Source organism: Saprolegnia parasitica (genome assembly GCF_000151545.1).
Source record: "Saprolegnia parasitica CBS 223.65 unplaced genomic scaffold supercont2.39, whole genome shotgun sequence".
NCBI classification, from domain to species: domain Eukaryota; phylum Oomycota; class Saprolegniomycetes; order Saprolegniales; family Saprolegniaceae; genus Saprolegnia; species Saprolegnia parasitica.
This window is the reverse complement of record NW_012156433.1, coordinates 178186-194358: the sequence shown is the minus strand read 5'-3', so window position 1 is coordinate 194358 and position 16173 is coordinate 178186. Positions and strand designations below refer to the sequence as shown.

General features: G+C 61.3%; 6 protein-coding genes across 6 annotated transcripts; 5 read left to right on the top strand and 1 right to left on the bottom strand.

The window, feature by feature from the left end:
- Positions 1-235: 235 nt before the first annotated feature.
- On the top strand, positions 236-2601 carry SPRG_08675 (hypothetical protein; the record flags this gene model as incomplete). The annotated part of the gene is made up of 11 exons (XM_012347918.1): positions 236-460; positions 505-578; positions 635-739; positions 783-1081; positions 1131-1320; positions 1375-1518; positions 1565-1670; positions 1718-1918; positions 1962-2066; positions 2110-2350; positions 2397-2601. The coding sequence occupies 11 exons, from the start codon at positions 236-238 to the stop codon at positions 2573-2575; spliced, it is 1869 nt and encodes a 622-aa protein (XP_012203308.1). The 3' UTR covers positions 2576-2601.
- Positions 2602-3752, bottom strand: SPRG_08674 (hypothetical protein; the record flags this gene model as incomplete). Its single annotated transcript, XM_012347917.1, has 6 exons — positions 2602-2781; positions 2832-2894; positions 2932-3036; positions 3085-3410; positions 3467-3561; positions 3607-3752. 6 exons carry the CDS (start codon positions 3750-3752, stop codon positions 2644-2646), a joined length of 873 nt encoding a protein of 290 aa, XP_012203307.1. The 3' UTR covers positions 2602-2643.
- A 797-nt stretch (positions 3753-4549) lies between these two features.
- SPRG_08673 (hypothetical protein) lies at positions 4550-9353 on the top strand (the record flags this gene model as incomplete). The annotated part of the gene is made up of 11 exons (XM_012347916.1): positions 4550-4618; positions 4648-6730; positions 6780-7132; positions 7192-7603; positions 7649-7892; positions 7948-8159; positions 8206-8543; positions 8590-8730; positions 8779-8844; positions 8892-8960; positions 9007-9353. The coding sequence occupies 11 exons, from the start codon at positions 4550-4552 to the stop codon at positions 9298-9300; spliced, it is 4281 nt and encodes a 1426-aa protein (XP_012203306.1). The 3' UTR covers positions 9301-9353.
- Positions 9354-9517: 164 nt separating this feature from the next.
- On the top strand, positions 9518-11797 carry SPRG_08672 (hypothetical protein). The gene is made up of 3 exons (XM_012347915.1): positions 9518-10555; positions 10603-10941; positions 10985-11797. The coding sequence occupies exons 1-3, from the start codon at positions 9531-9533 to the stop codon at positions 11736-11738; spliced, it is 2118 nt and encodes a 705-aa protein (XP_012203305.1). The 5' UTR covers positions 9518-9530; the 3' UTR covers positions 11739-11797.
- Positions 11798-11913: 116 nt separating this feature from the next.
- On the top strand, positions 11914-14222 carry SPRG_08671 (hypothetical protein; the record flags this gene model as incomplete). The annotated part of the gene is made up of 5 exons (XM_012347914.1): positions 11914-12237; positions 12288-12590; positions 12639-12828; positions 12882-13186; positions 13232-14222. The coding sequence occupies 5 exons, from the start codon at positions 11914-11916 to the stop codon at positions 14174-14176; spliced, it is 2067 nt and encodes a 688-aa protein (XP_012203304.1). The 3' UTR covers positions 14177-14222.
- A 745-nt stretch (positions 14223-14967) lies between these two features.
- On the top strand, positions 14968-15941 carry SPRG_08670 (hypothetical protein; the record flags this gene model as incomplete). Its single annotated transcript, XM_012347913.1, has 1 exon — positions 14968-15941. The coding sequence occupies exon 1, from the start codon at positions 14979-14981 to the stop codon at positions 15939-15941; it is 963 nt and encodes a 320-aa protein (XP_012203303.1). The 5' UTR covers positions 14968-14978.
- Positions 15942-16173: the final 232 nt, after the last annotated feature.

Here is a 16173-nt window from a genome sequence, read left to right as displayed (position 1 = left end):
TATCGGATGCCTCGCATTATGCGTTGCTTCCTCATATGTGAACCGAGATGGTCCACATGAAAAGTCGCCATGCAACTACTACTCGAGCCGACACCATCCTTTCTCACTGCAGCGACGCAGTCGCATTGCATGGTCACGGCCGCACGTATGTTTGTACTAGCAAGAAGGGTCCACCCGTGGTAGCAAGTACAGAAATGGTTTGCCGACTAAATTTAGTCGTAACTTGGCCGTTGCGATGGACGAGCCGCAGGACGCGACCGAGGCGCCGGCGTTGCTCTTGAAGCGCAAGGACTTTTTGGCGACGGACGAGGCCGCCAAGAGCCACCCGAATCGGACGTACTACTACCGAAAAGACGCCGACGTGGAAAAGGTCATCGACTCGTGCACGAAGAAGCTCGCGGCCAACCCGACCGACGCAACGACCTTTGCCGTGCGGGGCGCGTCGCACATGAAGAAGACGGTGCGATCCTCTTCGTCGAAGTCGCCTGCACTTTTGCACTGTAGGAGTGGGCCGCCGCCGTCAGCGACTTTGGCAAGGCGCTGCAACTGGCGCCGAACGACGCCAACAGCTACTACAAGTACCTCGTACTTGCGAAGACAATCGTCATCGACGATGGATGTTCTGCGTCTGTAGCCGCGGCCTCGCGTGGAGCAACCTCAACGAGCCGCAGCGAGCGATCGAGGACTTTACCCATGCGCTGCAGCTCAACCCGAATCATGTCAACGCAGCGTATGCGCGGTAGGCGACACGGTCGAGATCACATAGTAAGGAAGCGAGGTAGCGCTTCGTCGTTCAACAAGCAAGGCGACTTTTCCCGCGCGATCGAGGACTACAACTTTGCACTTATGAAGGACCAGCAGTGCACAAAGGCCAAGGGCAAGGCCAAAGCCAAGACGGCGCCCACCGCGCTATGTGCCACCAACCTCAATCTCAATCCCAACAACAACAATAACAGCCACAACCACGGCAGTAAGCCGCATGGCAGCAGCATGGTGCTTGGCATTGAGGCGTACGCCAAGCTGCGGGAGAAGGAGCTTCTCGACAAGATGACACAGCGCAAGCAGCAACTCGCGTCGTCAAGTACGACATTTCTCTTGTATCCAAGTATCCAAGTATCCTATTCGCCTAGCACCACGCGATGTATCGATCCTATCCGAAGCCGCGGGCCACGACGCCGTGCCTTCCGACATCACGGCGACCGAGAACTCCACCGGTGACGACGCCGAAGCTCATCACGTGCGCGGCTTTGCGTACCGCAAAGAAGGTCAGTTTGAGCTCGCCGTGCAAGAGTACTCGCGCGCGATTGCGGCCAACCCTGCGTACGTGCACTCGCTATCTAATCCTTGCCATGGAACGTCAAATTGGGCATGTAGTCACTTCAAAGCGCACTTTAACCGGGGGTTTGCCTACGACAAGTTGCGTCAATTTGAGCGGGCGGTCGCCGACTACTCGACAGCGATTCGCCTCGACCCGACCAACGCCTTTGCCTACTATAACCGCGGCATCTCCCTCGACCGGTCGCCTCCCGTTCTCCTTTAATGTTTCTTCTCAAGGAGGGTGTAGGAGCGGCAACTACACGGGCGCGGTCCTCGATTTTACTAAGGCCATTGCGCTGCTGCCGACGAACGCGGATTTTTACCACAATCGCGGGTTCTGCCACCGCAAACAAGTACGAGGAAGGATGACACTATTGTGCATCGCAGACAATATGTGTAGGGTCGGTTTGACTTGGCCGTGCGCGACTACACGGCGGCGATTCAGCTCCATCCGACCCACTTCAAAGCGCTCTACAACCGCGCGTTCTCGTACGACAAGATGGAGCAGTTTGACGCTGCGATTGCGGACTATACGGCAGCCCTGCGCATCGACCCGAAGAGTGCCAACGCTTACCACAACCGCGGCAGCACGTGGGAAAAGGTATTGCATCTGAACGCCGTACAAGAAGCGACTTCTGTGGCAGATGAAGCGGCTGCCCGACGCAATCGCCGACTTCAACCAGGCGATTGCGCTCGTACCACACGCAGCGTCGAGCTACAATAGCCGCGGCCTTGCGTTCGACCAACAGGTCATCTGCTCCCGAAAAACTCGGGGCTGAAAATTAGGGGTAGGGGAAGCACGCGCAGGCGCTCACCGACTTTGACACGGCGCTGCAGCTCGAGCTAGAGAATCCGATCTTCTTGCACAACCGCGGGTACTGCTACCGCAACCTCGGCGACTTTGAGAAGGCAGTGGCCGACTACTCGGCGGCCCTTGCGATCGAGCCGAACAACGTCGCGGCTTATAACAACCGTGGGTACGCCCGGCGCAAGCAAGGTCGGTTCGAGGCCGCCGTCGACGACTACACGGCCGGTACGACTCATGGCATGTTGATTTCGATGCTTCAACGATGCAATAGCGCTGCAACTGGACCCGGCGAGCACGCGAACGTTGAGCAACCGCGCGTACTCGTTCGCCAAGATGGGTCGGTACACACAGAGCATCGCCGACTACACGCACGTCCTCTCGCTCGAGCCCAAGAACGCATATGCGCTGCACAACCGATCGATTCTGCAGGAGAAACTCCGCGACGGATAGAATTGATCGAACGCTAACGACTCGTTAAACGTTCTGTACTTTGTAGAAGTCGGTTGGAGTCGGACCGATTAGAGCTTGAATCCCGAGTGCACGGCGACGACACCGTCCATAAAGTTGGTGTACGACACCTTGGAGAAGCCCGCGGTCTCGATCATCGTCTTGAAATCGTCCTGCACGGGAAATTGGCGAATCGATTCGACCAAATACTACACCGCGATCGTAGAAAAGACACGTTGTTGTCGATCGAACAATGTACCTGGTACGACGCACGGTCCTTGGCAAGGAGCTCGCCCATGGCCGGGATCATGTTGAAGGAGTACTACAACATGGCGTGCGTTCAGTGGTCGCGTGCGTACTTGGTCATAAAACGCGCGCAAGAGCGGGTTGCGTACTTGGCTAAATTCGAGGCACATGAAGCGACCGCCCTTGCGCAAGACGCGGTGGGCTTCCGCGAGTGCTTTCTACGCGTTCGTGCTTGAGCAGCCGTAAGATGATGGTAGAAAACTTACGTCGACGTGCGTGACGTTGCGGATGCCAAACGCGATTGTGTAGACGTCGAACGAGTCGGACTCGAACTGGAGCTGCTCGGCGTCGCCTTGGACCCACGAGAAAGACGGACGCGCGCCCGGCAGGCCAATGCCACGCGCAGTCGCTCGCTCTTCGCCGACGCGGAGCATGGACGGGTTGATGTCACAGACCACAATGTCCGTGCGGCCCGACGCCATCTCTTCGGGCGTCGCGGTCGATGGCAGACCGCCCTTGGTCAAGCGCTCCGCCATGCGGAATGCAATGTCGCCCGTGCCACCGGCCACGTCGAGGATGCGCAGCGGCTCGCCTGCAGCATAGCATGAGCTCGACGGCGCGTTCTCGTCAATGATCGATTCGTCATACCCGTCTTGTGCGGAAGCGGGCCGAGCATGTTGACAAACTCGTCCTTCCAGAGGCGGTGCATGCCACCGCTCATGGCGTCGTTCATCATGTCGTAGCTACCCACGTCCATGAGCATGCGACATCGCTACTTTGCAGACTACCTGTCGGCGACGCTGTGGAAGACGCCAGCAACCATCGGCTTCTTGTCCTGCTCGTCGACCTGCTGGAAGCCAAAGTGCGTCGTCGCCTTCTGCTGCGTCGAGAAGCACCGGCGGAGGAGCGGCGAGGCGGCGCGGCGCGGGAGCATCTTGCGGCTGCTGTCGAAGGGAAACGAACGATTGGCAATCCTGCGGACTCGACAAAACCGACCAATCAGACGCGCCGATTCCGTAGGCTAATGACACGCAACTCGGACGCCGTCGCGGCCGATCGCGCCTACGCGGCTGGCCAGCTCACCACTGGCTCGCCACGTTTGTGGAGAAGGAGCCCCACGGCGACAGTCTAGTGCGTCGAGCGGCCTCGTTTAGCTCTGCCGCATCGCATTGAGTGCATGTGAACAGACACGCATGCCAGCGCCATCGACTTCGCGAGCCTTCCTCCGCTGCAAGTGAGCCATCCCAGTCGAAAGATAGACGTGCAGCGATGCGATCGCTACCTCTAGCGCAGTGTAGCCCATGGACTTTGTGACGAGGACGAGCTGCCACGTTGGCGTGGCGTCTGTCGGCTGGTGGCTTCGGCGGCAGCCAATGCCACGCCGTCGCTCGCTCTCTACCCGTGTTAGCGCCGCCCGCTCGCCGTGTGCACGGACTGCAAGCGCACGAAGCGTGCCATGGCGTACAGCGCCGATGGAGCTTGTCCTCGGAGTGCTCCACCCATGGACTGTACGACGTGCCGTCCGTCGCGCCTGTATCGCACCGCCCTCTCGCCCGCATGCACTGAATGGTGCTACCGACGCGGGCCACCGAGCGCCACTGCAACGCCATGTCCCACGTCTAGCGCCGTCGCGTGGTCCTCGTCCCACCTGTTGCGGCCACGGGTGCTGCGGCGGATTCTTGGCAAATTCGAGAAATTTTATAATTGGTTGTCGTTTAAAATCGATCTTTCATGGCGGACGGCGACAGCAGCAGCGACGCGCTGGCCTTCGACTCGTCGACCGAGGCGACGATCCACAACGTGACCCGATCGAGGTGCAGACGTTCCAGCTCGTCTCAGAGCTCCTCTCGCCCGAGATCGACGAGCCGGAGCGCATCCGCAAGATGAACTGGCTGGCCGAAGTCCTCGAGAAGGCCGAGGCCGCGTTCCGCCAGACGCAGCCGAGCCCCGCGCGCCGCGACGGCCACCTCGTCGGCCACCTCTTCCGCATCCTCGACGACTTTGAGGACTTTTACACGATGCTCGAGCGCAAGCTCCAAGGCGACGCGGCCGACCGCGTCCGGAACGAGCGCATGAACGCTGCGGTCTGCCGGCTCTTCCTCGCCACATCGCCTGTCCACACGCGCTTCATCGTGCGCACGCTGTACGAAGAAGACGTGCTCGACCGCGTCTGTCGCTGGGCCGAAGGCGCGCCCGGGCCGCTGCCGCCGCATGGGCTGCAGTTGCAGTGCTACGCGGCCGGGCTCCTCTCGGTCGGCCTCCGCGACCGGTCGATCGCCGATACAGTCGTCAACCATGCAACGCTGCCCGTAAGCTTGCTGCGGCGGTCGCGCTACTACGCCATGGCACTCGAGAACGAGCGCGCGATGGCGCTCGAGTACATGGCGACGATGCAGCAAAAGAAGCTCCCGAAAGGCGCCAAGAAGCCAAGCAGCGCGACCACGCCGACCGCAGCCAAGCGCCGGAAGCTCTCGATCGACAAGACGACGTGCATCGACGACGCGAGCCCATCGCTTGCCGGCGCCGACATCTCGGATCGCCTCGTGCACGGGCTCCAGGACGACACGCCGTCCATGACGCCAGAGGACATTGCGCGGCGCCACGAAGAGCCGCCCAAGCAACTCTTGCTCCTCGACCTGCTGTACTGCCTCGAGTGCCTCGGGCTCATGGGCGAGTACCTCGAGCTGCTCGCGCCCGCGCTCAAGGAGGACGTCCTCGGGACGATTGTGACCTTTCTGCACAGCCCGCACCCGACGCTCTGGTCGGCGACGCTCAAGCTCACGTCGCACTTTCTGGCCCACAAGAAATTTGCTTTCTCGTTTCTCGACGCCGGTGGCCTCCAGCTCGTGCTCGGGCGCCAGCGACCAGAAGAAATCGCGCTGCTCCACCGGTCGATGAGCATGTGCCTTCACGGCTTTGCCTCGTCGTCGGTGGTCATGGAGACCATCTTTCGCCGCGAGAGCGACCGCAGCGCGCTGCTGCTCATGGCGCTGACGCTCCTCGGGAGCCCGCACGACAAGGCGCGGCAAAACGCAGTGGTGTTCTTTGGCCTCGTGCTGCCGTTCCGGTCGGCGCTCGAGTTTTTCGAAGCCAACGACGGCGTGTACATCCTCCTCAACCTCATTCGCGCGGGGAATGCGCCCAAGACGGCGGCGCAGCGCCAGCTCGCGCACGACGCGTGTCTGTGCTTGCGCCAATATGTCCGCGTGCACTTTGGCCTGCTTGTCTACGCGCTGCGTCGGAAGCTCCATGGCCCGAACAGCCGCATGCCGAAGCTCTCGCCGTACAAACCGATTGATATTGACGACAAGAGCCATGAGACGCATGTCCTCCTCTTTGAGAAGCACGGCAAAGGCTTAAAGGACGCGAAATGGGTGCTCGGCCTCATGCATTTGCGGGCGCCGTTGGTGCTTCTCGAAGTCTTGAACGTCTTTTGCAAGCAGTCGTCGCGGGACCTCGACCAAGAACCGACCTCGTACCGCGTCTGGCTCGTCGAGCGTGCGCAGTTCTCGCTCCAAGCGCTGCGGCTCCTCACGCTCGTGCACCCACCGATTGCACCGGACGTTTGCGCGACCACGCTCGCCGATGGACGGAAGAGCGGGCTCTCGATCGTGCTCGAGTGTGCGATGAGCACGCACTTTCGCGACGGCGACATTGTCCGCGACGCGCTCCACGTCTTTGGCAACTGCGTGTACCCGCCCATCAAGGCCAAAGAGTCGAGCGAGTCGGCTGCGGTCAAGAGCATCCTCAAGCTCGCGCGGGACAAGAGTGCGCTCAAGGTCTGTCTCTCGCTGCTTCGGTACAAGCGGTCGCTCCAGCACGCCGACAGCGTCCGGTTCCTCGCCGCACGGGCGCTCCTCGGTCTCTCGCGCGACCGCCACGTGGCGCAGATCCTCGAGCAAATGCAAATCGGTAATCCTCCATTTGCTTGGTTTGGAGATTCGGATTCGGATTGATGTAGGCCAACTCCTATCGGACTTGATCCGGCACGATCCCGTGCTCGAAGAGAATGCCGACCTTCATCTGCGCTTCAAGGAGGTGGCGCTCGAGCTCATCTCGCACGTGACACACCGCGTGCCGAGCAGTGCGATCCACGAAGCGACCGACCCAACCGTGCGCAAGATTGAAAAGGCCAACATCGTCGCCGCCACGCACATTACGTACAACCCCAACGACCTTCTTCTCTTGATCCACGACCATCTCAAGGCCAACGGATTGCATGGCGCAGCCGACGCGCTCGAGACCGAGGCGCAGCTCAAGCAGCACGCGTCGTCGTCGGGCCCGGGCAGTCCAAACCCACGTCGTCGTCGCTTCGTCGGACCAAGTCCCACGACGACGCACTGCTGCTGTCGCCGAGCTCGTCGCCGCGCCAGAGCAAGCGCTTGAAACCCGACGTGAAGCTCGGGCGCGTATTGTCGTTTGCGCAGCGCAAGAAGCACGTGGCGCGGCAGCTCAACGCGCCGCACTACTTTGAGACGCCGGTTGTCGACTCAGTCAAGAAGAAGGCGCTCAAGCGCGACGTCAAGACGACGTGGCTGGACACGGTCGTGCGGCAGTACTGCCGCGAGCAGCACCGGCAGTGTCCGAACCCGGTTGCGATCGTGCCGCCCTTCTCGCTCGCGTCCTCGACGCCGCACGAGTGTCCGGACGTCGCAATGGCGGCGCCGACGTACGCCAACATTGGCAGCAGCCTCGTTGTCCGCAGCGCACTCGGCAGCACGCGCCGCGTGGACACGAGCATGACGCGCTTTGTGTATGGCCGGCACCGCGCCTTCCGCGTCGTCAGTACGTAAAGATATCGTGGATAGGGCAGGATCGTAGGATGCGTAGGTCACGGAACCGACGTGCAGGGCGGGCTCACGGCCGCCAAGTTTCTCTCAGTGCCGCGCGACCGCCATATTTTACTGGGCACCGACCAAGGCGAGCTCTGCTACGTCAACTTGGAGCAAGATGCCATTGTCGGGCGCTGGCAGTGCCACTTGAACGCGGGACCGATCACGAGTATCTCGACCAACGAGCACACGCGACTCGCCTTCTCGCATGCGAGTCCCCTCGTCCTCACGGGCACGTCGCGGTACAATATCCTCCATCGACGAAAAAGAAGAGGAGGCAGCGAACGATATATGTAGGCTCTCGCAGTACGTGCAGGCGACGATCGGGCTTTGGGACCTCGGCCGCATGGAGACGCCGCGCTGGACGCTGCCCGGCATGCGCGCCGGCACCTTCAACCACGCCGGCGACCGCGTCGTGGCCATGGCGTACGAAGCGGCGACGCACGCGGTATTCGACCCGTCGATCGCGAGTCCGGTGCGCGGCACGGCCATCTACGAGGTCGAGACGGGTACCTTGTTGAGGTGTCTTCAGTGTATCATCCTATGTGGGGGTAGGGTCCATGGTGGCGCAGCTGGAAGACCCAATTCGGCCCTATGGCATTTACGGCGATGCGACTAACTGCGTGTTTTCGCCCTGCGACACGACCGTGCTGGCCGACGGCATGCTCTGGGACCTCCGCGTCTCGCGCGCGTTGCATCAGTTTGACAAGCTCTCGAACGACGGCTACGGCTACTTTCACCCGACCGGCAACGAAGTGTTTATCAACTCGGCAGTCTGGGATCTCCGCACGTTCAAGCTGCGGCGGATGGTGCCCGCGCTCGAGCAGAGCCGCGTCGCCTTCAACCACAACAACACCGTCTTGTACGCGTACTCGCCGTTTGAGCCGCTCATGGTCCGTATCCTCCCTCTGTACATGAGAAGGCTGAGAATCCGAGTAGAAGGAAAGCTCCAAGAAGATGCTCAAGCACAAGACTTGGTTTCGCGTCCTCGACGCACGCGACTACAAGGACATCTCGACCGTCGACGTCGAGCGCCCGATCTACGATGTCTCGCTCAACTACCAAGAGACGCTGCTGGCGGTCCGCGTCTCAACCATCAAGATGTGCTCACGTTCGCATGGTTTTTAGATCGTCGAAGGCCGGTACCTCGACTCGGTGTACGGCGAAGACACGCCCGTCTGCCGCCTCTACGAGGTGGAGCAAGCGTGGGGCTCCAGAGGACTGACTTATCACACGGCTAGGTGGGTCGCAACAAGCCCAACGAAGCCGACTCGGACCTGGAGGACAACGTTGAGGAATCCGAGTCGATGGTGCGGTGCTCCAAGTCTAGTTGACGCGTTGCCATCGGTGGTGTAGGAGGACGACGATTTCGAGTCCACGTCGAGCTTGGAAGAGGAAGAGGAAGTGGATGAGGAAGACGACGAGGATGACGTGATGGAAGCGAATGGGAGCCTGAGCGACGACGACGCCATGTCGGACGATGATGCGTACTCGGAGGGCGCCTCGTCCCAGGGCTACGACACGGAAGACCTGCACGCGCTGCTGCGGCTCGAGATTCCGGACAATGCGTACCTGACGTTTGGCAGTGAGTACGACGACGATGACGAAGACGGTGACGATGAAATGTCGGACGACGGCGACGACGAGTAGAGCCTTTCCATATAACGAACTGCAAGCCCTAAACGCCACCGTTGAGTACAGTGTACATTGTGTCGTGACTTCAAATCCCGCACATTGCGGATAAAAATATACCGTTGGGACAGACGCCATGGAGCGTTGCCAAGATGGCGCGGGACCACCGAACATGGCGCCCCTCGCAACGGCAGCGTCCGCGCATGTTGTCGTCGGCTGCTATTTCCAGCATACTGCCTTTCGCCAGTATGAGGTCGCCGCCAGACGCTCTGGTCCTTCTTCTACTGCTGCAGCTGCTGAGTAGTAGCGTGCGCGGCTGCATCCACCACCAAGTGCTCGAGACCACGACAAGCGTCACGGCGCCGCAGACGTACGGTCGACTCCGAGGCCACCGCATGCTGCAGGACGCACCGCCGAATTCTCTCTACAAGCCGCTCCGGCTGCAAACGCATTTTGACAATGCGACGATCTCGCAGCTCTCGTCGGCGAGCCAAGTGTTTTTGACGCAATTCCTCGTGCCCGCGGCGGTGTCGTTCTGGTCGCAAGCCCTCCACGTCGTGCCGGTCGTCGATGGCCTCGCTGCCACACGCACGTGCACGGGCACCTCGGGTGCTGGCTGCACCTCGGTGCAAGCCAACCAGCTCTGCGTCGACATGCCGATTCCGGAGGCCCACTTTGCACCGACGCCACTCTGCAACGCCAGTGGCGTCTGCTCCACGATTCTCGGCGAGACGAACACGCCGATTCCCAACACGGACATGCTGCTGTACGTGCGCGCGGCGACGACGACCAGCTGCGTCAGCAACGTGCTCGCGTACGCCGCGTCGTGCCAGCGCGACCAACTGGACCGGCCGATCTTTGGCATGATCAACTTTTGCCCGAATTTCATCAACCCGTCCCAGCGCGCCGGCCCGATCTTCAACCAGCAGCTCACGACCGCGATGCACGAGATGGCCCACGCCCTCGGCTTCTCAGCGTCGTCGTACCCGCTCATGAGGCTTCCCGACGGCACGCCACGCACGCCGCGCGCCACCGGTGGTCGCACGGGCCCGACGGTGCCGATGCCGGGTGTCTGCAACGGCGCGACGACGAGGACGACCAGCAGCGTCTTTCCGAGCAACTCGACGATCGTCTACCGAACGCTGCGCGGGCGGTCGGTGGCGACGATGGTGACACCGGCCGTCGCCCGGTTTGCCCAGCATTTCTTCAACTGCTCGACCGTGCCCGGCGCCGACCTCGAGAACAACGACCCCGCCTGCCTCGGCTCGCACTGGTGCGTCGTATCTGTATAAACGAGTGTCGTCCATAGTGCGCGCGTAGGGAGGAGCGGCTCTTCTCGCTCGAGAGCATGTCGCCGGTCCTCAACTACAATGGAAATGCGTTCACGGCGCTGACGCTGGCCTTCTTTGAAGACACGGGGTGGTACCAGCCCAACTACACGCTCGCGACGCCCTTGTACACGGGCATGAACCAAGGCTGCGGCTACACCACGGCGCCGTGTCTTGCCAACGGCGCGACCGTCGACAGCGACGTGTTTTGCTCGAGCATGACGGAGGCGTGTGCGCCGGCGCTGCTCGCACGCTCCAACTGCGCGCGGGCCAACTACACGAGCGCACTGCCGTCGATCTACCGGTACTTTCCAACCATCACGGACGGCGGGTATTCTTTTGCTTGAAATCGCCACGATTTAACGTCATGCTAGCACCAACATGTACGCCGACTATTGTCCGCTCAACGCGGGGTACACCAACGGCGACTGCAGCTTTGCCTCGAACCTGCTCAAGCTGCCGTGGAGCACGATTCCCGCGCTCGGCGAGGTCTATGGCACGGCGAGCCGGTGCGCCCTCACGACGCTGCGGCAGAGCGACATGAAGGGCGCGACTGTCCATGGCCGGTTCGCAGGCTGCTACGCCATGCGCTGCAATGCGTCGACGACACCACCGACGGTTCTCATCACGGTGGCGCAGACAGCGTCCGTTTCGGTCGTTGTGACGTGTGCCGAGAAAGGCCAGGCCGTCGCCGTGCCGGGGTTCACCGGCGCGATCTCGTGTCCAGACCCGTTTGTCGTTTGCAACCTCGGTAGCTGCACACCGGGCTGCGACGACACGGCCATGTGCATCAACGGGCGCTGCGTGTCGGCGACGACGATAACGCCGGTGTCGTCGACGCCGCCAGCGACAACGACGTGCGTGCCGGCGTCGACATCGATGCCGGTAGGCGGCCCTGTGCCAGCAAGCGATCCGACGTCGGACTTTACGCCGACGCCCGTGACGACATTGACGAGCGGCAGCAGCTCGGACAACCCGACGTTGCCCATTACGCTCGACCCGCCGACGACGAATGGGACGACATCACCACCGGGCGACACACTACAGACGGGTGGCGCACCTCGCACATCAGCACCTCGACTGCTTGGGCTTCTGTCCGTACTTGGCGCCATCCACTACGGCCTGTAGGTTACATGAATCGAGTTGCCCCCATTTTTGAATATATTGCCAATTCTGATCTTTCCAACCAAATCCTGTGCTGTGGTGCTGCCACGTACCTAGCACGCTGAAACGACTTGTGTCGGCAACCGCTGCCCGAAATACGTTGCACGTTTAGAGACGCAAACGAGCACGAAGTAGTAGCATGCGCGTCACGGCTCTTCTGCTTGCGGCCAGTGCCGTCGCCGGCCACAAGTGCATTCACAACGCGCTCTCGGCGCACGAGCTGCGCACGATCTCGAGCCAGAGCTACGACAGCCATCCATTTGACGTCGACTCGCGCCGCCTCGAGGCTGCGGTTGACGCTGCGTCGGCGGCCATCCAAGTCGCCGCCTCCAACTACAAGCCACTGCGCATCACGCCGATCTTTGACGACGCGAGCTTTGCTGCGCTCTCGTCCGCGAAGAAGCAGCTGATCCTCGACAAGCTCGTGCCCGACGCGATCGCTCATTGGCAGAGCACGCTCCAAGTACGTATGGTACCCTCGATCGCCGTATGCATACGCCGCTTCTTCGCTAGGTCATTCCCATCAACGGCACGTGGTATGCCACGCGCCAGTGCACGTCCGTGTACAACACGAAGCCGCCCGTGTGCGCCAGCGTCGCCGCGTCGCAGAGTTGTTTGGACCAAGAGATCCCGCCGGCGCACTATGGCGCGATCAAAGTGTGCTCGAGCTGCACGACGGCGGGCTGCACGTGCACGACGCAAGCCGGTGGCACCGGTGTCGCCAATACCGACTACGTGCTGTACGTTCGCGCGGCTCAAACTACGCACTGCGGCACGTCCGTCTTGGCGTACGCGACGAGCTGTCAGCAAGACCAGGTACTACAGTAGTCTCTCGACCTTGCAACTCATCGATGGGCCAACTAGTACGACCGGCCGACCATGGGCATCGTCAACTTTTGCCCCAACAAGCTCAATACGGCGACGGCAGCGTACGAGTTGCAGCTCGGCACAGCGACGCACGAGCTCGCGCACGCCCTCGGCTTTACCGCGCAAATGTACGCCTACATGCGGCACGCCGACGGCACGCCACGCACGCCGCGCGATGGCACGACCGGTACGATCGTTGAAACCGAAGAAAAAATTGCAAAATACACAACAAATACATAGGGCAGCCGCCATTATTGACCAACTACAAGTGCCCGAACGGCGTCACGGCCTCGGCGGTGATGCTGCCGAGCACGAAGACCATGCAATTCTTCACCGAGCGCGGCCACGCCGTCGCCAAGCTCGTGACACCCAACGTCATGGCGTACGCCCAAACCCACTTTGGCTGCTCGACGCTGAACGGCGTCGAGCTCGAAAACCAGGACGCCGGCGCGTGCTTTGGGAGTCACTGGGAAGAGCGGATTTTCGAGCCCGAAATGATGAGTCCGCTTCAGAGCTTCCGGAACGTCCAGTCGGGTCTGACGCTGGTTGGTCTCATTTCGATAGACCCTAGCCCTATGTTGGACTCGTAGGCGTATTTCCAAGACTCGGGGTGGTACCGAGTCAACTTTACAAGCGCCGAGCCCATGTACTGGGGCGCGGGCCGCGGCTGCAGCTTTGCCATGGACAGCTGCGTCACGCGCCATGCAGCCAATGGCACGAGCACATCGAATGTTCCGGATCACTATTGCGTCGACGAGGACGTGGATGCGTGCACGGTCGACCTCACGGCCCGGGCGTTCTGCACGCTCTCGACGACGACGACTGCGATCCCGAGCTACGCCCAGTACTTTACCAACGCCGCGCGCGGCGGCTCGTCGTTCCCCGACTTTTGCCCGATTTTGGCCGGGTACGCCCAAGGCGACTGTCGCATTAGCACCAATTTGCAGTACCCGACCAACACCAACATCAACCTCCTCGGCGAGACGTACGGCAGCAGCAGCTACTGCCTCAAGTCGACGCTGCTCTCGTCCAACAACGCCGGGTGGCGCATTCCAGACCGCGCGACCGGCTGCTACGCCGTGTCATGTACCAACACATTGCTCACCATCACGGTGGCCGGTCCCGCGGGCGCGATTACAAAGACGTGCTCGCAAAAAGGCCAGGCCCTGACCTTTGACGCTTCAGCGTTTGAAGGCACGCTCTACTGCCCCGACCCATTCATCGTCTGCAACACGGGGCAGTGCTCGCCGGCGTGCGGGGCCAACGCCGTCTGCGCCGGCGGCTCGTGCGAGTGCTTGGACGGCTACGTGAAGGCGTCGAGTGGCGCGTGCGACCCTGTCTGCCCGAACGCGTGCTCAGGCAACGGCGCGTGCGACACGGGCAGCGCGACCTGTACGTGCAACAGCGGCTTCACGGGCCCGAGCTGCAACACCACAGGCGGCGCCGTCACGACCACGAAGGGCGACAACCATGCGCACGCCGTCACCCTCCATGGACTCGTCGCCGTCGCCGCCATCGCCCTCCTCCACTTGTAGCCGTGCCTCGATGAGAATCAACGCACAAGAGTTGATATCCACATACATACTAACATATATCTATGATCGCAGTCGACCACGGTATTTTAGTCGAGGCACAGCTTCGTGGCACGGTTGTCGACGCGCGAAAATCGTCGGTCGAGGGTAGAAACAAGCAGCCTGTTGACGCGCCACGCTGACGCGCCACTGCACCGACCAGCTTGGGTGGAGGCGCGCTCTCTGGTCTCTCTTAACTGTACGAACCGTCGAGAGAGATCCCGCACGAAGAGGACGTTCGAAACACCTATCAGCTCACCCATGGTCGTCCTCGTTGCTGCCGCAGTCCTCTCTGGTAGCTGGATGCTGGGAGGTGCCAATTTCGCCCAAGTTGCAACCCATACTCGCTCCGAATCGACGGCTTTTGCCGGGCTCGAAGCGGCGTCGCTTTTCACGCGCCCGCCTTTCTGCGGTACCCACGAGCACTGAATTTCCGTCGTCAACATCGCCAGGCTCGGCTCGAAAGGACTATGGATCTCAGTATACTAGTTTGTGAGTGTTGGTGGTTGTCTCTCGAAAACCATCTGCGTTTCGATTGCATTGAGAGAGTTGTCCGGCATCCGCGTCTCTGATTGGCTCGCACGTGGCGGACCGGGCGCCTGTGAGTTACAACTACCGAACTACCGGCCAAGTCTCTGGCAGCGCCACCACGTGCTTCTACAGCTTGCTACAACACATCATTCGCATGGGCATGGGCAGCACTGTCTCCGCATACGATTCGCCTGCTGACCACCCACGAGCTCATTCGTCGATCAGCCATCGCAGCATGGGAAGCATGGTCGAGACGAACATGACCTCCGCAGGCGCCGCGAGCTTTCTCCAGCACGCCGACGTGATGATTGCATCCGTCGACGATTCGTACGAGGGCGGCCACCGGCACACCAAGTACATCATCCAGGTCACGGAGCGCGGCCACGGCCACTACGTCGTCTCGCGCCGCTACTCGCAGTTCCGCGTGCTCGCCGACGCCGTCCGCTCGATCCTCTCGCGCACCAAGACGCGCGCGACCAAGTCCAACGCAGCCCACGACGCAGCCTGCCTCGCACTCCGCGGGTTTCAATTCCCAAAGAAAGTGATGCATTTTGGCTTTCTCGGCACGCCGTCGACGGCCAAAGAGGTGGTGTTTGACCGCCTGCGGCAGTTGCACCTGTACCTCCAAACGCTCTGCCACGTGCTGCGGACGTTCCATTGGGATGCCTCGTCGCAGAAGCTCAATGCGATGGCCCGCGACCAGGCCAACATGCTCGCGCGGCTCCTCCATGGCTTCCTCGCCGTGCCGGCCTCCTTTGGCGTCAACCCGAGTGCGTACGTGCACACGAACCCCATGTGCCGCAACCTGGCGTCGGTCTACTGCGCGCAGCACGCCGTCCTCCAAGAGAACGCGTCCAAGAAGCAGCAAGAGTTCGCAGTGCAAGCCGCGCACCGCGCCAAGCCGTATGCGACCATGATCGACACCTACGGCACGGCGCTCGAGTCGCAGTGGCACCCGAGTGGCACGATCCGGTCGTCGCGCGCGCCGTCGTACCCGGTCTACAACCGCAGTACAAAGGCGTCCGTGGTGCGCCCGAGCATCGTTTTTCTGCACGACGACGACCCGGCGTCGTCGCTCCACCACGGGCAGCAGCGCAACAACCACAGCAGTTTGCTCTCGATGGACGACGACATCCCGCTTCTCTGCAGCTCCTCCGGCTGTGGTTCCCCACGCGACACCATCTTCCTTGGCGATTAGCAGCCATCCTTATCTCCGTGTCTCTAAGTTATATTATCATCCAAGTAGTAGTCAAATTTGTCCAACGCCGCTGGCCTTTCCGAGTTTGCACTTGCATAGCCCGTAGCTCCTTGGACGAGAAAAGAGAATAAGCACAATCCGCTGAGTCTTCCAGACAGCAGCAGCGTAGTATCGCATTACGTAGCCAGAGTGCCAGGTTGCGTCGGCTCGGGCTTGTTGTCCTCACTCTTCA